We start from the raw sequence: 26,970 nt of genomic DNA, 5'->3' as shown, positions 1-26,970 counted from the left end.
CGTATAATACAGCATACATATAGTGTGAAATTGTTGTAATCTCAGGCTAACCGAATGGACGGCATCAGCAATCGTGCCAAAAGCCTGTTTAATAATGATTGTTGTTACTTATGTCCACACTGTTTGGCTCCGACCTGCAGCTAGCCGTTTACTATCGTCTGGTCTATAGTTATTAAGATGTTTGTACATTTCACTATTCAGAGATTTCATTTTATCCCCATGCAAACAGTCCCAAATCTCCGAGTCAGTTATCGAAGTCAGAGCCAAATGTTTTACTAAATAATCCCTTATTTGTAAGTATTTGAAATAAAAATGACCGGGTAGTTTAAAGATGATTTGAAAACTCTCAAATGCTCAGTTTTTTCATATAAGTCCCCAAGGCACCGAACCCCATATTTAGCCCATTGTTTACCTACGTTATCATGGAACACCTCAGGGAACATTGGATTACCCCATAAAGGGAGTTTATCATAATATAACAACAAATTAACTCTCGCAACCATTGCACGATAAATATATATGCTATCACAGAGGGTCTTAAACCGAACTGTCTTAAAATAGTTTGGATCATTAGTCTGCTCTAAAAACATATGACTGTCATTTTCCAAAATCAGAAGATAGAGAGTCTTTCTGGTTGAGACTTAACAGACTACAAGATCGCCCAGAGAATGCTGCCCAAAATACATTTTAAAATCAGGAATATCAAGTCTGCCTTGATAGTAAGGGAGCTTAAGCAGCTCTATCGCCCGTCTGGCTTTCTTATACCCCAAAACGAAACTACTAAAAAAACCTTCAAGTTTCTTAAAAAAACATTAGGGAGCCTCAAAGCAATTGATCGAAATAAGTATAAAAATTTCCCTAAAATTCCTATTGGGAGTTTATGGCAAGTTTTTTTGCTGCATAGCAGTCTCCTTGAATAACAATTCATAATTTAAGGCAAAAATGCGATCAATCTTAGCTGAAAGCCTGTCCCCCAAATAAGTTCCAACCGGGCAAGTGCCCATAATTGAGCGTTTGGGTTTAAAATTATTAAGCACTTGCGTTTTGTTTACATTCAACTTGTATCCGGACAGAGCACCAAATGTTGTCGCTTCCTCCTCCACTAAGTTTAATGCCCTGGCAGGATTAGTTGTAACGACCGCAATATCATCTGCATATGCATTTATCTTGAGTTTAATTACCTCCGTTGATAGTGAGTATATTTGTATATTAGATTGTAATGCACATATAAATGGCTCTATATAAAGGGCAAATAACAAAGGAGAAAGAAGGCAACCTTGCCTAGTACCACATAGAATTCTGAATGACGATGAATGTAGTCCTAAGTATGATAATTTTGCTCGGGGTTTATTATATAAAGCTTGAACCCAGTGCATAAATTGTCCCTTAAAACCAAAAGTTGCCAATGTAGCCCATAGAAAATCCCACCGTGTCAACTGATTTTTTAGCGCCTAAAAGAATCATGCCAAGGTCTGTTGACAACTTCTCAGCCATATTGAATGCCCTACTGCCATGTTAACATGAGCAGTAGTATCTCTGCCCAGAATAATTTCATGTTGGTAATCGGACATTGGGGATCTGTAGTCCGCTCGTTGAGGGGTTTGACACGCCGTCCCATTTTGACACGCCCCCTTCAGTTGCGCGTCTTCTGGTCGCCTGCACTTCCGCGGGTTCTTTCACTTTGAGAAACGCCATAGCCGACGTCCGTTCCACGCGTGGCTGTAGCCCCTCTGTGAAGTAAGGTATGTTTTCCCTTGCCTTCTTCTAGTCGTGTGCCTTTGGCGCGCCGGCTAGTTTGTCTGAGCCCACGTTGGGGGAATCGGTATGTAGCTGATAATGGGAGGGGTGCCTGTACAGCCGTTTTTAGTTCCCCTCTAGGTTCGAGTGGGAGGCTGTCTTTGCTTGCGATTCGTACCTTTGGAAGTGTCTGTTACGATGTGTTGGCGGTGCAAATGTGGGTTTACGTTTCAATTCTTTGTAGACTTTGTACTGCCTCTCTCCACCTAGATGTAACTATTGTGATTAAGAATGAGGTCCTATTGAATTCTGATGGGATATTCCATTCTTGTCTTTTTTTCCCTCCCCTTTTGGACTCGAACTCGTGGCAGGAAGACTGTATGACTTGAGCCACTTTGCAAACATTTATTGTTTTCATCTCCTTCATTTCGTGCTGGGCGGACACATTGAAGAAAATAAGGTATTTTTGCCAGTACTGTGGTTCCTGGCCCCTCTAGAGTGTAAACGTCTGTGGTGAAGGACTTGTACTTATGATTTATTTGTTTTTGCATATGTTTGTTCTGTGCAGATTTCACGAGATTTGAGCTGAGACGGTGGCAACTACCCCACACTTTGTGGGTGGTAGTGTGGGTTGGCCAATTAAGATTTTCCCTAGACTGGGCCAGGGCCTTGAAGATTAGGTATTTTTACCTGACTTTAGACTTATGATGTACCTTTCGGCATGCCCCTGTCTCTTTACACTTTGGGATATAAAGGAAATTAACCCACTATACCGTATGTGTTTTACCTTGTCACTTGGTTGTGCTTTACACCCTTTTAGGTGTGGATGTGTATTTTTGCGTTTAGTTTCTTTTATTTGCTTTCCCTGGATTTACTATTGTTTTTTCTTCACTTTTTCTGATCTTGGAGTTATCTCTGAGTCTGGTGCTTTATTTTGGTATACCTGTGTTGATAGAATCATTTAGTGACACTGCATTTCCACACGTGTGGGGGAGAGAGGTTTTTTCAAATCTGAATTTTTGCAGCTGTAAAGTAATGTGTTTCCTTGTTTTGATAAGAAAGAGGATAACAATAATATATGGTTTTGTTGTCATTAGAGTACCCATGTCCTGATGATGCCTTTATCATCTGGCTGAAACGCGGCCGTGACTGCGTCGACACCTTTGGCTTTAAACGGAGTCCCTTTCTTAAATCAAAGAAAGATTTGATTTACTCATTGATGCACCTATGTAAATATAAGCTGGGTAAATGCGTTCACCTCCTGGTGCCTTTTTCGTTTGGGACTACCTTGTAGTTGTATACTCCACTAGACTGTTGAGGAGGTACATATGTAAATTGGTGTGTGTATATATATAATTGTATATATTCTTTTGTCCTGAGGGTACATATAAGTTACTTTGATATTGTATATGTTTTGTATATTTGTATATAATGTACATGTGATGTGTTGTATGTAAATTGTGTTTTGTTGGGCCTTTTTGGCTGTCCGCCCATATTTGTGTATATGAACTTTGAGATATTCTTCTTTGATTTGATCTGTTTATCACAAGATAATTGTTTCTTGTTTGATAATTAAATATGGATTGATCCCTTCAGTGCCATTTCTCTCTACTTTTTCATCCTTGGATGTCTCCTGCTCAGGTACGGGAGGGTGAGGTGGGCAGAACCCCTAATCATTTTTTCTAGTCGGTAATCGGACACTAATCCTGACATCATTGGAGCCAAACAATTTGCCGCATCTATGAGCGAAATCGGCCGATATGAGCCACACTCAGTAGGTTGAAAAAGATTATCTGTGTCCTATTCCACGATTCTGGTATCTTCCCACTTGAACCAATATGTTGTATAACCATCATAAATGGTACAAGTATGACACTTTTAAAGACTTTATAAAATTCTATAGGTATGAAATCCTCCCCAGCCGCTTTCCCAGAAGGGAGAGCAGATATTGCTATACTAATTTCTTCTATCGTAATATTACCATCTAATAGAGCCACATTTTCCTCACTAATAACAGAGATTACTATCCTGCAAATATTTTGCCATATCTCTTTTATCAGGTATAAATGTATGTGAATACACTTTCTGATAGTACAAAAGAAGCTGCTCTAATACAGCTTGGTTATGTGTATATAAAATTCCATTTGTGCATTTTATAGCATAAATCTTTGTTTTAGCCCTTTCTTCAGCTACTCTAAAAGCCAGGACCGTACCAATTTGCTCACCATATTCATATTGCGATAGCCGGTGTTTATTATACCTAACTGCAATTGTTCCTCTAAAGTATTTTTTAACTGCTATTTTAGCGTCTATCAAAGAGAGAAGCAGCCGATCTTGGTCCCTAGTATTCCGCATAACAGCCTCAGCTGCTTGTTTTTCCATTTTATATACTGATCGAATAAGTATCTCAAAATCTTTTTTCCGGTCCTTGTTCTGTTGCCATATACATTGCTGAGTGGTGCCTCAAACAAATGATTTCATAGTGTCCCAAACAGTAAGCGGAGTTGCTGTCCCATTGTTCTGGGACTGGATAGGCTTCCTAAGCCATGAAATCACTTTTTACTAACTTCCATGGTGTGCTGCATCTGAATTAGAGAATGTGTCTGTGGTTTATTGCTTGGTATTCTGTGTAGGATGTGAAGTGCTATGGCACACTTTCTGTACGTTAGGAATTATCCTTTGCGTGGACAGTGTTGTTTAACTGTTGTTTCAAATGAGAGTAGGTTGCCATTTGGAAATAGTTATCCTAGTGTAGAGATTCCAGCAGTCTCCCAATATTCCAGAGCCCTATTTGAAAGATGCTGTTTAAAGAGAGGTATGCTCAGCCGTGGGGTAGTTTAATGATAGCAATATTGGGTGGAGTCCCTTGGCAAAGTTGCATCTGGAAGGAATAATACCAATAACTTGTATTCATTCCTGGGTACTTTGGATGGGCTCATCTCAGACAAAGTGGCCTGCAAGCAACCAAGCCACCCATACAGCTGAACTGCTTTGTTAAAATCGGGGCCCCTCAATCAACCACGATCTGTGGGAAGCTTTAAATTGTCTAAGGCAAATCTGTACCTACCTGCATATGTTCTCTAAACAAAACTAGCAGCCTGTCCCGACGTTGTCCGAATATGAATTGCTGCCGGCCAGTAGTATATTGTTTTGTAGGATTTCGTTTTGATAGCATTTCTTATCTGTGACAGGCCTTCGAAACGCTCCGATTCACAGTGCACTGCTGATGCACTTAAGAGTGCGCGTTCAGTAGTGTGTGAACTCGAGTTTCCCTACTTTATTTTTCCTTGCAATATTATATAGCGCGAACTTGACAACATGGCATGAGCACAATTTACATTACTGAAGAATACATTCATTTGTGGTAGGCACGGGGAGACAAAGCGATTTGCCTGGAATCCCAGGATGTTGAGCTGATGCTGCCGAGATTCGAACATAGCTCCCCAGCTATAAAGTTCGGAATTCTAGAACTTGTGGCGGGAGGTTTGTCTAAAAGTGTATGTCGGTGCTGGCCATCAATGAGAGAGACCTGTGCATTTTTCAAATGGGTGGTGAAAAAATATGAGTATGTTGCTGGAGATGTGGGCCGCCGTGCCACCAATGTACTTACCGGGGGGAGGGTAAACACCCATTATTCCGCAACTTTCTTTCCGCATACCATCACTCCGCATACTTTCATTACGAAAGTACCATGACTCCGCAATGCCATTATAACGCATGGCATTACATTTTATAAGCTTTTACCACGCATACATTTACAACGAAATTCTTTGTAAATGCATGAATGGTAAAAGCATGTTTTTTTAAAATATTTGGATAAGGTAAGTATGGGTATAGGGGTATATGTTTTGGGGTTCTGAGGTATATGTTTTGGGGTGTTTGGGTATTTTAAAGGTTCAGATAGTTTTGAGGTATGGGGTACAGGGGTAGTTTTAGGGTTTAGGGATAGGTATGGGTTTTGGGGTACAGGGGTATTTTTAGGGTTCAAAGCTAGGTTTGGGATTTGGGGTATAGGGGTATTTTTAGGGTTCAGGGCTAAGTTTGGATTTTGGGGTACAGGGGTATTTTAGGGTTCAGGGGTAGGTTTGGGGTACAGGGTTATTTTTAAGGTTCAGGGCTAGGTTTGGGTTTTGGGGTACAGTGGTATTTCTAGGGTTCAGGGGTAGGTTTGGGTTTTGGGGTACAGGGGTATTTTTAGGGTTAGGTTTGGGTTTTGGGGTATAGGGGTATTTTAGGGTTCAGGGGTAGGTTTGGGTTTTGGGGTGCAGGGTTATTTTTAAGATTCAGGGCTAGGTTTTGGTTTTGGGGTACAGGGGTATTTTTAGGGGTCAGGGGTAGGTTTGGGGGAACAGAGGTATTTTTAGCGTTCAGGGCTAGGTTTGGGTTTTAGGGTTCAGGGGTATTTTAGGGTTCAGGGGTAGGTTTGGGTTTTGGGGTGCAGGGTTATTTTTAAGATTCAGGGCTAGGTTTGGGTTTTGGGGTACAGGGGTATTTTTAGGGTTCAGGGGTAGGTTTGGGGTACAGGGGTATTTTTAGGGTTCAGGGCTAGGTTTGGGTTTTGGGGTACAGGGGTATTTTTAGGGTTTAGGGATGGGGTTGGGTTTTGGGGTACAGGGTATATTTATAGGTTTAAGATGGGTTAATGTTTAAGGGTGTTGGGGTATTTTAAGGAGTAAGGGTGGGTTATGATTATGGGGTGCAGGGGAATTCAAAGGGAGCAGGGTGGGATTAGCATGGCATGAACGGCGGAACATACCACATGCCCCCAGCGTTTGTCACGCCCCCCCAGCATACGCCCACAGCACAACGCAGACACGCCCACAAGGGACTACTTTGCTGGCACTGTTCTTTTACCTTTTAAATGTATATGGTGGGCGTCTGCATAGCATATGTCCTTATGCTGCAACTGCCCTTTCCAACGCTGTATTGGGTGTTGTGGTTCCTGAGATTACCCGCCTCAAAGGTTTGAACTCTCTCTTTATTATATTAATATGGATGGATACGTAAAATTGAGTGGCGTAGAATCGATTGGTGCCCAGTGGAATAGAGTGGCATAGACTGCAGTAGCATAGAGTAGATTGTCTCAGAGTAGAGTGATGTGGCATAGATTGCAGTGGTATTCAATACATTGTTGTAGAGCACAGTGGTACAGAGTAGATTAGTGGCTTAGAGTGGCGCAATCAATGTGTAGTGACGTAGAGTTCTGTGGCTGAGAGAGCAGTATTGCAAAGTAGAGTGACAGGAGAGCGAAGTGGAGTTGTGTAGGGTATAGTGCAGTTGCATAAAAGTTGCAATAGTGCGCATTAGCACAGAGTGGTGTAGAGATGTAGAGTTCAGTAGCAGAAAGTGCAGTGCTGCAGAGTAATGCGACGGAGTGCAATGGTGTAGAGTGCAGTGTCGTAGAGTATAGTTGCATACAATGAAGTGATGCAGAGTAGATTTGTAAAGAGTACAGTGGTGTAGAGTATTGGTTTTGAGTAAAGTGATGTAGAGAGCATTGGTGTAGAGTGCAGTGGCATAACATAACACGTGTATTTGTAAAGCGCACTTATCGCCCAACGGTCTCAAGGTGCTAAATAACAGATTTTTATTGTTACCCAACTCGACCAGGAGGTCGAACACAGAGCCCTGCAGTGGATGCATTAGTCCAATAAGCCACCAGACCCGGCATAGAGTGCAGCAACTTAAAATTGAGTGGCGTAGTGTGGAGCGGTGTAGTGGATTAGTGCAGCGTGGAATAGAGTGACACAGACTGCAGTGGCATAGAGTAGATTGTTTCAATGTAGAGTGTAGTGGAGTCTGCAAGAAGGATTATTCCAATCCTGTCCCTTTTGGCAAACCCAGTCAGCCCATTCAGTTGATCAAACCATGTCTCCTGTCAAGGAGGATTTATGCATGTCAGCTTACCATCCTATCCCGTGAGTCTTAGTGCCACTCCTCAACTAAGAAAAAAACGCCTGGATGACCTCTGAAAGGGACAGCGGAACTGGGGCCCTGTATAGGAACACCATTATTTGAACAAGTTCCAACAGAGTCAGCTCTGCTCAGTATGCTGGGTCGTCTCATCCCCAGTTTGGTCAGTCATTAATCACACGATGTAATAGCATTGTAGATCTGCTGCTCCCATTCCTCGGTCATAAGGGGACCGCAGACAATCAAGAAACTGTATTCCGGCCTCCAGCCCAAAGGAAGTTAAGGGTCTTGAACCGTTGGTGAGAAATTGGGAGAATAAAGTTCTGGAATACATAGAGGAAGGCTCAATTTAAAGCAATAACCAAGAAATTAAATCTGTTCCTTGGAATTTTAAAATGTGTCTTTCTCCTATTCACAATATGTATTTGACTCCTTTCTGATGGTTTTAGAAAAGCCATTTTCCTCAGAGCTTTTCAGCCACCAGTCCATCGAACAGCATATCCCTCAAATAACAGCGCTGATTATTTCACTGGGGATTTTTTATGGCTGGGAAGTGATCCTTCAAGTATTGTGGCCTGCATAATTGATGACTATATAATTTATATGCAATTGACAGGTATCTTCTTGGAGTAAAGTAATGTATTCCCCCTTTTTAGAGCAAAGTTATCCGTATTCTCTAAAATAACAAAACAGCCAAGTAATTCTGGGGAAAAAAACAGGGCTCAGCACAGTGTCGTGTCTTTTGCACCAGACAGGACGCTTCAAAAAGGTGCTTTTTATTGTTCGTTCATTAGGATGGTAAAAACAGTCTAAAAGTGGATCGCCTGAACCAGTTGGACAATTCTCCTCTGAAATGGCAGGGATATTTGTCAGTTGTTGAACGAATATTCAATAAAAGTGAATTTCCTCAGATGGAATCAAAATTAACAGTGTTGTCGGAGCAGGGTAGAATTGTGATGCATTCCATTTGGATTGATCAGACCATTTTTGTCTCCACTATGCCTGCCAACTCCCTTGATTCATAGGATAGGCAAGCAAGTCAAGAATTCTGAAAACTCTGATTCTCCGAGCCCCATTCTGCCTGGCGCATATTTACATCCAGGTGCCAACTCTGTGAACAACTTCTTAGACCATTACTCAGTTCTACATCTCTTGATACAGTGGATGCTGGTGCAGTGATCCTCCACTCTCCATACCTTTGCTGATGTTGAGAGCAGGGTTCCTGGGACGTTAGCACACCACCACATATAAGAATCTAAAACTGCTCTTGTGTGCAGCTTTGAAAGACTACCTGTTGTCAGTATGGGTGCAAACAGGTTTGTTCTTGTCACTGGACTCTGATGACCTTGACCTGCTCCTGTGGGAAAATGGCTTCCTACTCATAAGATCGACCAAAGAAATCTGTGAACTTCAAATATTTCTTTATAAGTTTCACATGTCCTTTCATAAACAGAAAGTGGTAAAGAGAGTGTTTCCTCTGCTTTATTCCCATGGTTTAGATCAAATTTAATCTCAATGTGGAAGAAACTCATCTGATTGGCCAGCCAATACCACGTTCTGACTGTTGAAGAATTGCTTCACTACTTGGAGTGTTCCAAGTCCTACTTCAAAGAGTAACACCCTTTTGGAAGTTTAATTCTCTTTCAATCGCTTATGGCGGCCATGCCTCAAAAATAGAGTGGCAAAGGTTACTACTGGTAAGGTTAAAATACGGACTTTGTTTGTTGACACAAAGTTCATAATGGTTTTAAATGGTTCTCAGTGTAGTCACTTGCAATAATATTTTCCAGGAAAGATGTATAGATTTTTAAAGTGTTTTCATACTCCTGTGTGTGTAATACCCTCCTATTGGAGGGGGCAGGTGGAGGCGGTTAACAACCACAGACTTTGCCCGGAATCCTACACAGTAGAGAGGTGGGAGCAGCAAGAGGAAGGCATCCTCTCCAGATCTGCCCCTTACACTGGCTCTTTTATTTGCTTCTACTTGTCCAATTCACCATGCATCACCGTGGCATTCACCAATGAACCTAACAATTTCTAGGGAAGCTGCCTCCTTGCGCAGGACTCTTTAATTTTCATATTAACATTTGATATATTAAAGACAAAACAATGGAAGTGTTTCTGAGAAGTTGTTTTTAACAGTCTGCATTTTGTATCACCATAAGTGACTGCTTTTAGATTTGGCCTAAAGACCACATTAGCTGGCTTGCTAGCCTTCCGTCCGGTCCTCCCCCAAAAGAAAATTATACTAACACACATACATAGAAAGGCTTATGGTCAACCACCTTCATCTATCAATCTGTTGGTGTCATTTGCAGATTGCTTCCACTCTGTACAGCGTACAGTATGTGGGAATGGGTTAGACCCTTCAGGGGGATTTCTTGCTATGCGAGTGACAGCATTTTGCCTGATAACCCATGCAGCTGCTAGAAATGAAGTGCAAGCCTGATGTGCCTGTGCTGCTCTGCTTCTAATTTACTTTTATATTTTTGCCTTTGTTGTATATTCTACATGTTTGTGAAGAAACAAAAATGCACATTTGCCAAAGACAGAGCTTTTGCCTTTTCCAGTGCTAGTTTAGAATTGTGTTCATTACTCAGTGGCAGTATTTGTAGTGTATTGTCCTGTACATAGCTTTGTCCTTTGACAAGACGGAGGTTCATCCTCTTCTGAGGCATTATGCTCATTTCATTGGTGCCAAGTAGCATCTGTGGCTTTCCTAGGGCACTCACCCATTGCAGAAATGTATCTGCTTGCTACAGTGGCTACTCCCAATGACGTCTGCAGATATTACACACTAGATGCATCTTCTTGTGAAGAGCATATTTTGATTAGGAAGTTTTATGGAACATGTTTGCATGAAGCCTCGTCTGACAAATTCTATCTTTTCCGGGGCATCCTCATCAATAGTAATAAGCACTGAATAGTCCTGCCCATGAGCGGGGATCCCATAGTACTTGTTTAAGAGTTTAACTTTCATATATGTATAAAAAGCTTTGTAAACAGTACGTTACATATATGTCTGTAGCCTAAAACAAAGGCCATATTAAATTCAAATTTTTTTTTTGAAAACATTTTTATTTTATTTTTGTATACAACTGAACAGTACAGTCATGTAGTCAACTGCATTTCTCCCCCTATTTCCACTCCCATCCCCCCTGAATAACACACTGTGGATATGCAGTACATCATTGAATTTTAAAAAAGGACTCTGCATCAAGGTTCCGGCTCCCCATTGCCCCTTCCATCCCCCCCTGCCATGAACTAGGAACGCTACAATACTTTCAATCATTCCCCAATCCTCCATCCAGTCCATGATAATGTCTCCACTTAGCCCAAATTTTTCGAAACTTCCTAGGGCACCCCCTGGATGTATAGGTCACCCTCTCCGCCGCCATGTAGAGGTCTAGTCCTCGCCTTCATTCCTCCAGGTCAGGAGGAGTCGTGGAGCCCCATCGCTTCGCAATGTCTCTCTTGGCCACCACCAGGGCCAAGACCAGAAAAATAATAAGTGGGCGTGGCAAATCCACATCAGTGGACATCCCCAGTAGAGCCAGCTTCGGCTCTTGTGTCAATGGAACTCCCAGGACCTCTTGTAATTCCGAGAAGACCCGAGACCAGTATGTTTGGATCACTGTACAGGTTTATAGTGTATGATAAAAACCTCCCCCTTCCCCGTGGCATCTGAGACATCTATCATTCTCAATTTTCCCCATTTTATTATAGTCTTACCCTGTTGTAGTATGTCCTATGTAGTATGTTATATTGAATGAGACGTAGTCTCGATTTTATCGCTACCTCACGGGGGTGCATCAGCACTAGCTCCCAGTCTAAGTCTTCCAATGGACCCACTTCACTCTCCCAGGTATCTCTGAGCTTCGCAAGGTCCCCCAGCATATTGTTGGTTAGTGTTTTGTATGTAAGTGAGACTGCTTTCCCCTGAATCCTTTCCTGTAGAAGCCACCCTTCCAGTGGAGCGTACTCCGCTATCCCTGACAGTTGTATCCGTTGCGCTCTCCATGCGTGCCTGAACTGGGTGCACTTAAAAAACTGCGAGGGTTGCAATCCAAAGTCCGCTCTCATTTTCTGGAAGGACTTCAATTCTCCCCTAGTTATAACATCTCCGATGGTAGAGATGGCAATATCATCCCAACGTTTGAAACCTTTCAATTTGTGTAACTCGCGTAGCCACGTGCAGTGCCAAAGCGGTGTCTGGCGAGTGGGGGTCTTGTCCCAGCCCGTGCGTTGCATGGCTTTGTTCCAGGCTCGTAGTGTCGTGCGGGTAGCCGGAAGTAGGTTGCGCTGTACTGACCCTCCATATAAGTAGCGCAACAGGTTGTGTGTGGATAGTGTATGTCGTTCTAGGGCATAGGTGGGATTATCTGCCGGCAAATGTAGCCACTCGTTAATCGGGGCCACGTGTTCCGCCCAATAATAGGCCTCTAGATTCGGGAGAGAGATTCCGCCACTATACTGGTGTCTCTGAAGCGTGGTCAGCGCTATCCTAGGTTGCTTTCCTAGCCACAGAAAAGCCCTGAGTTCCGAGTGAATTCTGCGGAATAATGTGTCTGGGAGGGAGTAATATTCATTCTGTAGGGCGTACAGGTATTTGGGGAGGATGATCATTTTATATAAGGCCGCTCGCCCTAACCGTGTGAGCGGCAGGCGTCGCCATCTCTCCATATCCGCTATCAAGTTTTGTGTGATCCTATCTATATTTCTTTGAAGTGATAGTGTCTGATCCCAGGTAAGTAGATCCCTAGGTATTGGAAGCCCTCCGTAGTAGTTACTAGTCGTTGTGGTAGCGGCGTCCAGCGTCCACCTCCCCTGGGTCATATAGTACCGAATTATGCCAGTTAATTTTATATCTGGACTATGCACCATAATCTTCCAGTTCTCGGAATAACTCCGGGATGGTCGTCTCTGGGTCAGTGATCTATAGGAGGACATCGTCCGCATATAGGGACAGCTTCTCCTGGGCCGTATCTGTGCTTGTTATTCTAAAACCACTAATAATCTGGTTCTGTCGGATCCTGGCCGCCATGATTTCAATTATGAGTGTGAAGAGAAGGGGCGATAGAGGGCATGGCATCCCTGTCGGGTCCCTCTCTGAATCTGAAATTCTCGGGATAGACTCCCGTTCACTCTTACCCTGGCTCGTGGTGCAGTGTAAAAGAGTCGAACCCATGCCCGGAATTTGAGGCCAAAGCCAAACTTTTCTAGCACTCCTTCCAGAAATGGCCAGTGAACCGCGTCAAAGGCCTTTTCTGCATCAAGGGAGAGGAACCAGTGCAGCGCCTCTCTGTTATGTACCTCTTGAAGCCAATTGTGTGTACGTCTGAGATTGTATTTTGTGGCTCTGTCAGGTAGGAAGCCGGTTTGGTCGAGGTGTATCAAGCCCGGGATCACTGTCCGTAGCCGGAGAGCCTGGACAGTCGCCAGAAGCTTCACCTCGATGTTCAGGAGGGATATAGGTCTGTAGGATGAACAGTCCTCACGCGGTTTGCCCTCTTTGTAGATTGGGACTATTGTTGTCGCCGAAAGGTCAGCGGGGAGCCTCTCGTCCTGGTAGGCACCTAAGAAGAGGTTTCTCAAGTGAGGAGCTAGGATGTCCGTCGTACATTTAAAGAATTCCGCCGGGAACCCATTGGATCCCGGGGCCTTCCCCGGCCTCGGTCTGCCTATCGCTATAGAAACATAGTCTATTGTAATGTCTGCGTCAAGGGTCTTAACTGATTCCGGGTCCAGGGATGGGACTTCAATCTGGCTCATATATTGGAGAGCATCCTCACTCGAACCTAAGTTCCTAGCGGTATAAAAGCTCTCATAGTGGGCCGTGAAAGCCTCAGCGATGTTTGCGTCCGTGCAGGCCAGACCATCGTCTATACCCCTAACTTGTTCCACCCACCTCGCTGCTCGCTCCTTCCTACTAAACCATGCTAGGAGTCTGCCCGATTTGTCCCCCACGTCATACAGATGATGAAGGGTAGCCAGGTTCTGTGTCTTAGCCTCGTCTGTCACCAGGTCCCTGTATTGGCGTTGGGCATCATCTAGTTTCCTCAGGGCGATAGGGAATTTGGTGCTTATGTGTTCTCTCTCCAGGTCTAATATGGTCCTTTCAGCCCCTGCCACTTTTCCCTGAAGTTTTTTTCCTCTCCCCCCCCCCTATTCTATTCATAATCCTATCTCTCATGACCGGGTTCATTGCCTCCCAGAGGGTTACTCCCGAGTCAACCGTTCCCTCGTTGTTAGCCAGGTATACTCGTGCATCCGCTTGCACCCCCTTCAGGATCGCCGGGTTTTTAAGTTCCCAAGCGTTCAGTCTCCAGGCAGCCCCCGTTGCGTTGCGTCTGTGGCCTACTTTGATCAGTAGGGGCGAGTGGTCTGAGATACCTCTCGCCCTGTATTCTGCGGTCGAGTCCGTAGTCAAGTCCTGCCTGGACATAAAGATATAGTCTAGTCTAGAGAATATCCTATGAGGGGCCGAGTAAAATGAGTATGTAATTTGTCCCGGGTGTAGCCACCTCCAAACATCAGTAAGACCGATTGCTGTGATCATCTGGGCCAGTGGTGTCTGGGTGGTCTTATCGGGTGTCTGCCCTGAGCGGTCCAGCTTCTTATCCATAACATCATTAAAGTCCCCGCCCACTAATTGAATTGTCCCAGCCGATTCTATAAGTGTGTTCGCTAACGTCTGGAGTGCCTTTGCCTGTAGTTTAGGAGGGGCATATTCTGACATTAGTGTGTATGTGCGCCTACGCCACGTCCCTTGTACTCCAACACAGGTTCCCTGTGGGTCCACCCACGTGCGTGTGATGCATAACGGAAAGGTTGTCTTAAGGAGAATTGTCACTCTTGGGAATCAGTAGTGTATCCCGCGTGGGCCAGCACCCTGTACCGTCCCCTGGCAATGAAGGGGCAATTAGACCCCTTAAGGTGTGTCTCTTGTAGGAAAATTACATCTGGTCCTATTCATTTTTTTTAAATTTTTTTTCAGAACAAAATTTTATTGTAGTACCGACAAAATACCAAGGGGGACACCGTCCCACATTACATCGCAGGACTAGTGAGCATAGTCATGAAAGAAGATAAGCAGTCAGTACAAGCAATAATAAATTATATACCCGCCCCCCCAACTCCCAACACCCTGCCACCCCCCCCCCCCCCCCCCCCCCCCCCGGGTCCCACACATTCCCCGACACAGTGTCTGCAAGTCTCAAGGCATAAAGCAAGAAAATACAAAAAGTGCGTGCTCCCTGCCGCCCAGGGTCCAAAAGTTAAAGTTCTTCTCCAGCGTCCTGGGGCACTGGTGGCTCCAGCCACAACCCTCTATAGTACGCCTACTTTTTCCATATCTTAAAATGTTTCCGAGGGCATCCCCTGGCCTCAAAGACAGGACGCTCCAGCCCCATGCAAAAGTCCAATCCCCGTCTCCAAACTTCCAGTAAGGGGGCCCTGGGGTCCTTCCAGGCCCGGGCTATATCTCGTTTGGCCACAGTGAGGCCCAAAACCAGTAGGTGACGTTTGTATATGTTGCCCCCCACCTGTTCCATTACATGCAGCAGACCGAGCTGCGGTGATCGGGGAAGGTCCCATCCCAAGACCTCAGCCAAGCAGTCCCAAACACCCATCCAGTATCTCGCCAGTTTTGCGCAAGACCACACAGTGTGGATAAACGAACCAACCGCCCGTCCGCACCTCAAGTACTCAGGGGAGGCAATCAAACCTGCTTTCGACAGTCGTTCTCTGGTAAAATAGGCTTTATGTAGGTATTTAAATTGGATAAAGCGTAGACGCATCGCAATGGCCGCCCCCCTCGGGGCCTCCAGGGCCTCTCTCCAGTCCTCCTCTTCGAGAGTTCCCACAACCCCCTCCCATGCGGAGCACAGCCTATCCAGGGAGGAGGAACAGTGTGTGACCAGGGTCTGATATATATTAGAAATGTTCTTTTCCTCCAATTCTCCCATAAACACCTTAGCCTCCAGGGGGCTGAACTCGGGCAGGGACTCTAAGCCCACCAGAGAGGGGGACAATGCATGTCGCAGTTGCAAGTATTTAAAGAATTGGGTTTTGGGCATGGCGTATTCCTCACTCAAGGTCTGGAAAGACTTAAGGGCAGTACCCTTCATGACGTGGCCTAGCGTTGAGATGCCGATATCGTCCCAGCCCCTGAATCCCCGTAGGGATGCCAGCACCGGCAGTCGTCCGTTCTGCCACAGCGGGGTCTCCCTCGTCAACTTATTCCACCACCCCATGCGGCGCAGAGCCGCACGCCACACTTGGAAGACCACCTGGGTGACTATGGGGAGCCTCTTCCTGATAGTCTCCGAGTACAAAATGGTGTGTACCGTGTCTGGATCCATCAAATACCGTTCTAGGGCGTAGGTCGGGTCACTCCGGTTCCCGTACCACCAGTCATTAAGCACCAATAAGTGTGACGCCTGATAGTATGATAAAATGTCTGAGGTGGCCGGGCCCCCGCAGTACGTGGACAGGAAGCAAGTGCGGAGTGCCACCCTCGCCACTCCCCCGGCCCAGAGAAACTGACTCAGCGCAGCGTTCACTTGACGAAACCACTGCGGTGCTATAGGGCATGGGTGGTTTTGCAGTTGATATAGGAGGCGCGAGAGGGCCACCATCTTAAAGATCGCCAATCGGCCGTAGATGTTCAGTGGCATTGTGGACCAAATTTTCATGTCCGACCGTACTCTATCCCAAACAGGCAGCACATTGTGTTCCCAAGCCACATTCGGAACGTCCGTAATAAAGACGCCCAGGTATTTAAGTCCACCTGCCGCCGTCTGCAGCATCGATGCCCAGGCACCCAGTCCCTCACTACCCCCCAGCACCCACAGCTTAGACTTTTGCATGTTTAAATGCAAGCCCGAGACTTCCCCGAAGATTCGCATTATCTCCAGAACTCTGGGCCCGGACCTTTTGAGGGCTGTAAGGAAGAAGAGGACGTCATCGGCATATAATGCAATGCGATCGGACGGACCCATCTCCCACTCTAGCCCTCATAACTGCGCGTCCATCCGCACCCACGCCGCCAGGGGTTCCATAGCCAAAGCGAATAAGTAGGGTGAGAGAGGGCAAACCTGTCTGGTGCCCCGTCCGATGGGAAAGGGTTTTGACACCGCCCCGCCACCCTCACAGACGCTGTCAGGTCCGTATAAAGCGGGCGCAGATATGAGAGGAAACCAGGCCCAAGATTGAGGCGGGACAAAAGCGCCCGAAGGTACACACAGCTGAGAGAATCGAATGCCCTATCTGTCGGCTAGAAGGAGCGCCGTAGGGATCCCAGCGGCTCGGGCCGTTTCCACCACCACCTGCGCGCGGCGAATGTTGTGTCTCGTTGCCCTATGGGGCATAAACCCCGCCTGATCAGGGTGAACCAGATCGGTGATATACGGGAGGAGGCGGTTGGCTAGGGCCTTAGCCAATATCTTCGCCTCAAAGTTCAAAAGGGAAATCGGCCTGTATGAGGAGTGATGTTCAGGGGGCCTCCCGGGCTTACATAAAACAACAATTTCGGCATGTCTCCAATCCGCTGGGAGGCGACCACACTCCTTGGCTGCCTCCAGTGCCAACCTATAGCGCCCCTCCAGTTGGAGATGAAAGGTTTTCATGAATTCACACGGGAACCCATTGGGTCCCGGGGCCTTACCCGAATTCAATTCCCCAAGTGCCGTGCCTAGCTCCTCCAGGGACAGGGGGAGTTCCAGCCGATCACAGCCCTCATCCGAGAGCGCACGCGGCGGGAAATCCGCCAAGAATTTGTCAACGTCCTCCGCAGGGAGGACCTCCCGGGGGGCATACAGATCCGCATAGTACTGTGCGAAGCTGGCCGCTATGTCCTCAGGGGCCGACATCCGGTCCCCCCGCTCATCCCGAATACCCGGCAGAGTCTGAGCCCGGAAGGTGTGTTGGCAGAGTCTGTAGAGCATGGTGCTGGACTTATCCCCCCATTGATAAATTCTGCTCTGTGTGGCCACAGGGATGTGTATGATTGCTGCGCCAGCAGGAGCTGCCCCACCAGTTCGTCTGTGTCACCCATAGTGCATTCTCTCTCCAGGTCTCGGACCCGCCCCGCTGCCTCCTCCACCTCTCTGACGGGTCCTGCGGGCCCCTGCACACCAAGCGATGTCCACCCCCCCGGAGCACTGGCTTCAGTGCCTCCCACTGGGTGGCGGCGTCCACCTCCGGCCCATCGTTCTCCTCCCAATAATTAGAAATGGCTTCACGTAGGTGTGATCGATAGCGATCCTGTTGCAGGTGCCACGTAGACTGGCGCCATCGGAAGGGCTGTCGCCTCTTGTCCAACAAAAGATCTAGGGACACAGGTGAGTGGTCCGAGATACCTTTTGGAAGCACAGCTGTGGACGCGACCCTCGCCAGCCAGGGGAGTGGCACGAACAAGTAATCTAATCTGGAGAAGGACTTGTGCACTGCCGAAACATAGGAGTATTCGCGACTCAGAGTGTGTTGGTAGCGCCAGGAGTCAATCCAACCCATGCCCTGTGCCATGCCATTAAGTTTCGTCGGTGCTGCCGCCTGGGGTTCCCTACGGGCCTATAGCGATCCATCCGTCCATCCATCACGTCATTCCAGTCTCCTCCCACAATCGCCAGCGCATCCGGGATCTCGGCCCACACCTCAAACAACTTCTCAATAAGCGCGTTCTGCAACGGGGGCGGAGCATACACACTGCCAAAGATCATCGGCTCATCCCCAACCATACCTTTAACAAACACATATCTACCATGGGCATCGATCCATTGCGTCTCGTGCACATAAGAGAGCCTGCGATGTACCAGGACCGCCACCCCCGGGACCCCCTCACAAAGCCCGCATGAAACACTTGATAGCCATATCTCTGCAAACTGATGGTCTTGGTGCCCTGGAGGTGCGTCTCCTGTAGGACTGGTCCTATTCTTTTAATGTATGCGTTTACTAGCCCTCGCTTGATCTTGTTACCGAGACCATTCACGTTCCAGATCAGGGTGCTGAGTTTGGAAAGGTCATTCAGTTGCATATCTAGTGTACATGCCATTCTGACGTTGTAACGCGATAGTGTGAGTGGTTCCAGGTGTGTGAGCAGAAAATATTGCAGTAATATACATGACTGTAGACAATTAACTGAGACCCCCTCCTCCCCCCGTGTCCCCCCCAACAAACTGTTCGAACTTCCCCAAACCCCACCACCCCCTTCCCACCTTCTCCTCCCAGCCATCCCATACTTGTAACCAGGTAGCTCGAGACTTTTGGGCGGTAAAGGTCTGTCGCCCTCCCTCAGCCACCCCAACTAGAAGAACACTAGGGCTCCAGTCCAGGCCTCTTCCAGCTTAAATGTCTATCCATGGACTGGACGAGTTCTGCCGTCACAAAAGGTGATACCTAGTCTATCTGAGAGCACCCGTGTCAAACAAAATTCAAAAAGTGGTGTGTGTAACTTGCGTGTCTCCGGCAATGGCCCACTGCAGTCCTGGATACCAGTCCCCTTCTTCCTCACGAGTGGGAATCTTGTGAGGCCTGTCCGCAGTCCTCCGCGCCGCCAGTGGCCCCCTGTTCCATCTCCCGGATCACTGCTACCAGAGGATGTAGTGAGTTGTCAGTTGATTCCCCAAGGTCCGACGAGTGTGTGCTAGCCACATCCTCCATCTCCTCGACGATGTGGCTTTCCAGGCTGCTAGGTCTGCTACCTTGCGTCAGATTCCCCTCCATTGTCACTGTTCGATCTCTGTCTCCTCCGGCCGATGCAGTGCGGTCCATATTCTGTGGGGAGGGTGTATATCTTTTCATCCTCGGGATGTGGGACCGCTGTGACTTGGGCTGTGACTTGGGCGGGCTTCTCCGGAAATTGTCCGCCGCCGCTTCGAAGCGAATCCTGCGACCTTCCTCCTCTAGCCACTGCCAAGCCTCCTCCGAGCGGCTGAAGAAATGCGACCTGCCCTTATATAGGACCTTCAGCTTCGCCGGAAAGAGTAGCATGTAGGATATGTGCATGTCACGCAGTTTTGCCTTCACTGAATCATAGGAGCGGCGCTGTTTTTGTACATCCTGGCTGTAATCCGGGAAAATCATGATGTTTGCATTTTCCATTCTCAGTTCCCCTTTCTTCCTTGCCTCTCGCAGGATGAGGTCTCTATCTGCAAAGTTAAGGAAGCGGGCAATGATCGGTCGTGGCCGCGCTCCCTCCGGAGGTTTCATAAGCAGGGCTCTGTGTGCCCGTTCTATGATAAAGCAGTTCGAGAATTTGGCCTGTGGGAACGTCGCTGTTAACCAGTCTCTGAGAAATGCTGCAGCGTCGGTCTTGTCAATACCTTCTCTAAAGCCCACAAAGCGGAGGTTGTTACGTCTTTCCCGGTTTTCCTCATCATCGACCCTCCACAACAGCTGCCTGTGTGATGCCTGTAGCTCCGCCATATCTTTCTTTAGTGCCGCAAGGGAGTCCTCCGTCTCGCTGATTCTGGTCTCAGTGGCGGTCACTCTTTCGGTGAGATTTCTGAAGTCCTGGCGCAGCAGGAGGACCTCCGACCCCCACCTCGCCTATTTTAGTCTCTAGCGCCTTCCTAGAGGTTTGTATATCCGCCCTTGAGGCCTGTATCGCCTCCATAATAATGGTCGTGTCCGAACTGGTGCCAGTCGGTGCCGGGGCCATCTCCCTCCGGGATCTTACTGTGGCGTAGTTTTCTATGGTTTCCTGCCTGGTCGTCTTTTGGGCAGTGTCCCTTTTCCCCATGGCGGGCCCGGGCAGCAGCCTCTCCCTGCAGTAGGCGGTGGGGTGGGGTGGGGGGGTAGGGGGGGGGGATACAGCGCACCCAAGGTCGAACTCCCTGGCTCAACAGGACTCGTCGACTGCGGATAGTCCGGCTGCAGCGGGCCTCCTTTGATGGGCAGTGGCGGGGAGGAAGCTTCCCCGGGTCCCACACACAGCTACCTGCCGCAACGGGTGTTGTCCTCCTCCACCTCGTAGAGCCTCTGGCTGTATCGGGGTCTCCTTTTGATTAGTGTCCAGGCTAGGCTGTGCCCCCGAGGTGGTCCCTAGGTGGCTTGTTCACCCACTGTCTTCACTCCCACACCCCACCAAGCTGGGAAGGGGGGGGGGGGATCCACCAGTCCGGTTCGACGTCTCGCGGTGGGTCAGGGCCCGCACACCGCGCTCCCCATCTTTTCTCCATCTCTACCCCCATTGGCGCCAATCCTGACCTCGAGCCCTCCACGGAGCCGCTCGAGGCTGCCCCGGTCCCACGGCGGTGTTGGTAAGTCAGGCGGGAGGAAGGGAAAGGAAACAGATGTTGGTCCGCTCAGCCCGCCACAGCCGGGACGGCAGGCCCGTCCGCCGGCTTTCCAAAAGCACAGGCCGTCGGTACAAGGCGGTGGATGAGGGGGGGGGTGAGGGGGAGTTAAGCCCCAGGGTCTGCGGCCTCCTGAACGAGGCGGCCCCCCTCCTTACCCGGACCTCCGTCTGCGGTTGATTCCTCCGGCCCGGTGTTCTCGCCTGCAGCCGTCCGCCGCAGCCCTCGGCCCCGGGCTCGCGGCAAGTTGCCTCCCGGGTCTCCCTTCGGCCTGGCTGGGCCCCTCCGTCCCGAACCCCCTCCTCCAGCCGCCGGCGGACAGGGCCGCCCGCCGTACCCCCGATCGGGCCGCACCACCAGCCCCGCCGATGAAGAGTGTCCGCAGGTAGCGCTCCCCCAGAGTCAGGCTGAGCTCCGCTTAGTGCGAGGAAGCGGACCCGGCCGCCATCTTGTCGCGGGTCCGCCGCAGCCTTTCGCGCTCCTCGCCCGGTGACAAAGACAGCCTCTTCACGGACCAGGTCTCTCGAAACGGGCTTCTGGGTTAACGGAGTCCCTCTGACTTCAGTTTGGTGAAGTTTTGGCAGGTTTGGGGACAATTTTATCGACGGATTAAGCCGGGAGCCGAGCCGAGGCACGTCCTACACCACCAAGTTGTTGGCCACGCCCCCCATATTAAATTCAATTTTGATTTAAAAAAGAAACCAGTTACATAGATATGTGTCATTAATAACAAAATTACCATAGAAAATCTTTCACAAACCCGTTTTTAAAAGGAAAGGGAATGAGACATTGTTAGCCAATGGGCTGCCTTTCAAAGAATAGTAGAGAAAACTGGCACTGTCCCTTTAAGGATCTCACAGTATTCCCTCTCTTCCATCATGCCCCACAGGTGACATTTAGGTCGGGTAATTTTTAAATAGGATTCCTTGGTGAAGCAATTGTTGAGAGCTTAAATAGTTCCCATCTGGGTAGTTGGGAGTTTTTTTTTAATGAATTTGAGGATTCCCCTTGAAGACAACTAGGATCCTAGGTGTGCAACCTGTCCTTTTGTTCCAAGGGATCCTCATCAATAGTCATAACCATTGATACATTTGCAAGGCCATCCCACAAGAAGCGAACATGGAATAACTCAGCTCCAACAATCACCTGAAAAGGTTCCTCAAAGAAGCCTGCCCTACTTGAATATGTCCTTTGAAGGGCGAATCTAGACAGTAGTTTCTAGTGAAGGCATGTAGAGTTTTTCAGGTACCAGCGTTACGTATTTCTGACTTGAGGAGCTATGTAGATGCTTGAATACTAGCCCTTTGCTCAGTTGTTTCATGAAGTATTTTTGGAGTGCACCTAAATCAAGAAGTATATGTCTATCCTGGCCAACAAATGTCTTATACAATATTATTGCGCAAGCATTCCTTGGTCAATCAAATCTCCACCACAAGCTTGCATCTAATAGCATGTTGGCCTATCTTTTTATTATAGATAACCAGTAATAGTGGCTATTGGTGTTGATTCAGCACATTTAGAATAACGGAAACCACATTAAATTCCAAACCAAATTGTGGAGGTAGTATTAATCACAATATGTATTTAAAGAATTAAAAATGTAATGTCATTGGGATCCCCTGGTTTAATTATGAAGTGAAATCCAAGAGCTCTGTTTCTCATGAATTGGAAGGGGAGCGGTCTTAGGACCTTGTCATCCCTTATGTGTTGCCATGCATACCATCAGTCTCAATGTTATGTAAACACGCAGCATATAAGACACACCATTACCCCTTCCACAATGTGAAAACCCCCAACACAGAAGAGCCTTAGATGACGAACTCATGGCCCAACGAATAGTTCATTAAACTAAAATGTTTATCAGAAAAATCCCTTGAGTCCTTCCTCATTTTCCAAGGAGAGCTTAAACCGTTGAAAAGTGTCCTTCCCTTTGATTATCCTTTGCTTTGGTTGTCCTTTTCCGTCCCCTACTACAAGTATGCTTAGACCTTGAGTGAAAATATTAATCGGGTGAACCCATATTACAATTGACGAATAGTAAAGATTGCTGCCGATTGCATGTAATCATCAATTAGATGATATTGCAGCCATGGTTTCAAGATTGTACCTGATTTCTTTGTATCTGGTACTGGTTACAATTCTTTACTGATGCTGCCGCATAAGGATGGATTCAGTTTCATCTACCTTTCAAGGCTAGCATTTTGAATAGAACTTATCTGAAAATAGGGTCTTGCATGTTACAGAGATTTTCGAGATGCCCAGGTGAATCCTCCGTGCTTGCATATTGGAACACAGTACTTGTCGAGTCGTTACATGGCGAGTGGTCTTCAAAACCCGTGGCCCAGCAACATCACAATAGCCGAAATTTCAGTGCAGCACATGACGCGCTTCTGTGACTCATTAAACAGGTTACTGCCAAAGAAATGCCTGGATTTCTCATCTGAGCAGTATCTGGGTCCCATGCCTGTGTTCTTCAGCTGTGACTCTTCATTTCTGGAAAATGGCTTTAACTTCATCACTGATCAGTTAACTGATTTGTGAGTCTGAGCTTTGTTTTTCTCCTTCAGAAAAAGTGACTAACGTATTCATTCATATCAATAACAGCATAGACTCACTGATATTGCAACCATAGGTTGCGCTGCTTTTTTGTTTATTGCATCTCAGTTTGACTTAGTTCAGTTGATTTTATTTCTAGATGTTATGTACGTGACCTTTTAGTTGACTGTGTTGCAAGTATTAGATTGTCCTTACCTTTTAACTTTCATGTGCCCCGTGTCAGCAGTCCGACCTGTGGACCTAGTCATATTAAACGATCGCTTTTGAGACTGCAGGTATAATGTCAACCTCGGTCTTGGTTTGCTCGTTACCTCAGTCTTCAATAAAATGTTTGCCACGCGTTTCAAATACTAGCAGAATCTAATACAAAAAGTCATTTGGAAGCCATTTTTGCGCCAGCCTGTATCAGTCACATTTATAGGTTAAATACCACCTCATTTTATTCCTTCCAGAGAATAAGAGCAGTTCATGAAGCACTCGAACAATCCAGTTGCTTCACCAGAACGCCTTTGTTTCTGCTTTGACCATCTTAGCTATCAAATGTTTGATAATTTGATGTACTGTAGCATGGCTAACTCTGCTTTCGGATTATAGTGCAAGAGTCAAGGTAAGGTCTCTAGCCATCGTGAATCCTGGAAGGTCCTGGTTAGTATGAGAAATGTTAAAAGAACAATTGATGGTCAGAATGCAGAACAATGTCATACATTCACCCCAGTACAGAGATCTGGGCCTAAATCCATCGTTTTTTTGCTCGCCATGCCATTCCAGTTTGGATCCAGCCATATGCAAATCAGTCATGACCCTGGGCCCAATGGGAACAGTCCAGCCCCAACTGCTAGACCAGGTCCTCCCTGGACTGGAAACAAGCATCCCAGGACTGGTTTCGGGCTTTCAGCCCTCATCAGCAAAGATAGCTTGACTCCAGTGGCATGGAGAGCACGGGATTCAATTGTGAGCATACCCATCCCACTCGGGGTGACAAATGCAAAAAGAAAAGTTGATGGACAGAATGCAGGACAATGTCATACATTCACCCCAGTACAGAGATCTGGGCATAAATCCATAGTTTCTTTGCTCGCCATGCCATTCCAGTTTGGACCCAGCCGTATGCAAATCAGTCTTGACCCTGCGCCCATTGTTTGATTTGTTCTGTATTCCGTCCATCAATTATGTGTCTTTTGCTTTCTCGCCCTAAGTGCGCCAGGTATGCCCAGACGTGGGTCCTGGGCTCACTGTGCCACTGGAATCAAGTTATCCTGGTTGAAGAGGGGTGAAACCCCGAAACCGGTCCTAGGATGCTTGTTTCTGGTCCAGGTAGGACCTGGTTTGGCAGTTCGGGCTGGACTGTTTCCATGAGGCACAGGGTCAAGACTGATTTGCATATGGCCAGATCTAAACTGGGGTGGCATGGTGAGCAAAAGAATGATGGGTTTAACCCAACTCTCTTGACTGGGGGTGAATGTTTTGATTTGTTCGGCATTCTGGCTGCTAATCCAGTGCTGGACCCTGCAACATAGGTTGACAACCTTCCGCCAGAGAATAATCGGAGTGTCGCCTGAATATGGCAATGGGTCTTCATCAGTATATCAGACTATGCAGCTATAAAAGTTCCACTGCCACATCATGATCAGAAAATTATCTCACATGAGCATCGGAAATGTAACTGGGGGAGTTGGGACCCTTTCTTAATATGGGTTTTCTCCTGAACTATCCTGGAGTGCTTGAGAGTTCCAGAGACTTACACGACCACAGTGTGATCCCTATGCCAAGCTCCATCTGAGAACTGCATCCTCCTCCCCTCCAATGAGATTGTCAAACACCACCTGGGTGTCTTGCTGATGCTGTTCCCTCTGGTCAGATGACCCAGAGTCTCTTGTGATTTCACCTTGGTTCTGGTCAGATTGATTCAGACCCCTTCAGGAGGAAGCTTGTTCCTAGGAATGCATCCTTCTTCTCATAACTATGGGCGGTCACATTATTATTCTTCTTGTTGTATTGTTTCATTGCAACAAAGTGATCCTGAGGACTCATCCCACTTTTATTTCGAAGGTGTTGACTGAGTGTTGCTTGAATTAAGAAACATTTCTCCTTCCATTTTTCCATGCCTATAAGCCTTCTTTGCTACCTAACAATGGCTTTACTTGAACTACGTTTTTTGTAAACCCAACGCAGTGCATATTAAAATAAAACATTTTGATGACCACCCTGGTCATTTTTAACATCATACATATATATCATTTAGTTGCCCTTCATAACTCTTTCAGTGTGAGTGAAGTGATTGTATTCTGAGTTATTAGATAATTTTCCTGCTTCATATACAAAATGTTGTCCTTGCGCTTGAAACTGGGTATTTTAGTGTTCCCGAGTCCTCCAGAATTAACCCTCCTTGCGTACATTTAAGCAAAGAATGCATTTACTTCATGAGACATTTTATCCCAAACCTATTTTCGGCTTTATTTGTATTAAATCAGTTGCAGTAAAATCAAGCATGATAAAGATGGAGGATATTTTGCTGGGTAGGGTGGGGGGTTTGGAGTGGTGGTGGCGAGAGGATCCTTTCTAAAGCAGGTGTCTGGTAAACAGTTATCTTTTCTTTCTTTCTTTCTTTCTATAAAGTACAGGTTACGCAGGTTTTTGGCAAGTCCTTGCAAGCAGCTTTATGTCTGTTCTTAAAAGGGCAATATCTTGAAAATGTACATGATTACATAATTCAACCGAAACCATATTTAAAGTAAATACTTATTAAGATTTACCTATCACTGTCATAATTATTTCAGTGCACATATTGAATGACCAGATTGGTTCATCCTTGAGCCCCACGTAAAATGTTCATGTTTTATTGTACCTTCCTGCTTTGGATCCCAGCCTTTGTGATGGATAGCATCAGACAGCTCCGAGAGTGTTCCAGTGATCTTAGCTACATGTTTAAATGTTGTATGTTTCTATATGCATTACTGCTGACCGTGTTCCCAATCCTAGACCTGTAATCTGTAATCCGTGAAGCAGCACACATGATTTCTTTGCAGTTCTGCTTAAAGATGCTTGTTTTTTGCTATTGTTTTTCAGAGTTTAATATTTAGGAAGCACACGTGGAAGCACGGGACTAACTGCGTTTCTTGGTGTTTTGTAGGTTATGGCACCGTCGGGGGTTCGTTGCCTCTTTATTGCTGCTGCTTGCTGGACTTTCAGCTGCGTATTATATTGAAGGAGCACATCAACAGGTAGAAGAAGGTTTCTAATCTTGAACTGAGGTTGAGAATTTTGTCATCTACGATGAGTGATTAGTACGATACTTCTTTACGTTTGCCATTCGGGGCACTGTGGTGAATTGCTGTGTTGTGTTGCAGTACTTGAGCACATATCAACTGTGTCCTGCACTCCTTTTCTTCCTCCACATTTGCATTGTATATTATGCTACAATGCATATTACTGCAGATATGGACATGTGATCTGTTTTATGCAGTTT

The 26,970-nt window shown here is 46.8% G+C and overlaps 1 protein-coding gene across 9 annotated transcripts in view; it reads left to right on the top strand.

Moving 5' to 3' along the window:
* Nucleotides 1–26,970, top strand: part of VMP1 (vacuole membrane protein 1) — an 864,072-nt gene that overhangs the window by 90,668 nt on the left and 746,434 nt on the right. For all 9 annotated transcript variants that reach the window (XR_015308362.1, XM_086954948.1, XM_086954944.1 and 6 more), the window contains one exon: nucleotides 26,635–26,725. Coding sequence is in view for 8 of the 9 variants with exons in the window: in XM_086954948.1 (XP_086811074.1) it covers nucleotides 26,635–26,725 (91 nt within the window). In the remaining variant the exon portion in view is untranslated. The remainder of the gene's footprint in view (nucleotides 1–26,634; nucleotides 26,726–26,970) is intronic.

Source organism: Lissotriton vulgaris, chromosome 2_1, assembly GCF_964263255.1.
Source record: "Lissotriton vulgaris chromosome 2_1, aLisVul1.2, whole genome shotgun sequence".
Classification (NCBI taxonomy): Eukaryota; Metazoa; Chordata; class Amphibia; order Caudata; family Salamandridae; genus Lissotriton; species Lissotriton vulgaris.
Note: the sequence above shows the minus strand (reverse complement) of the source record. Positions and strands in the feature narration are given on the sequence as shown.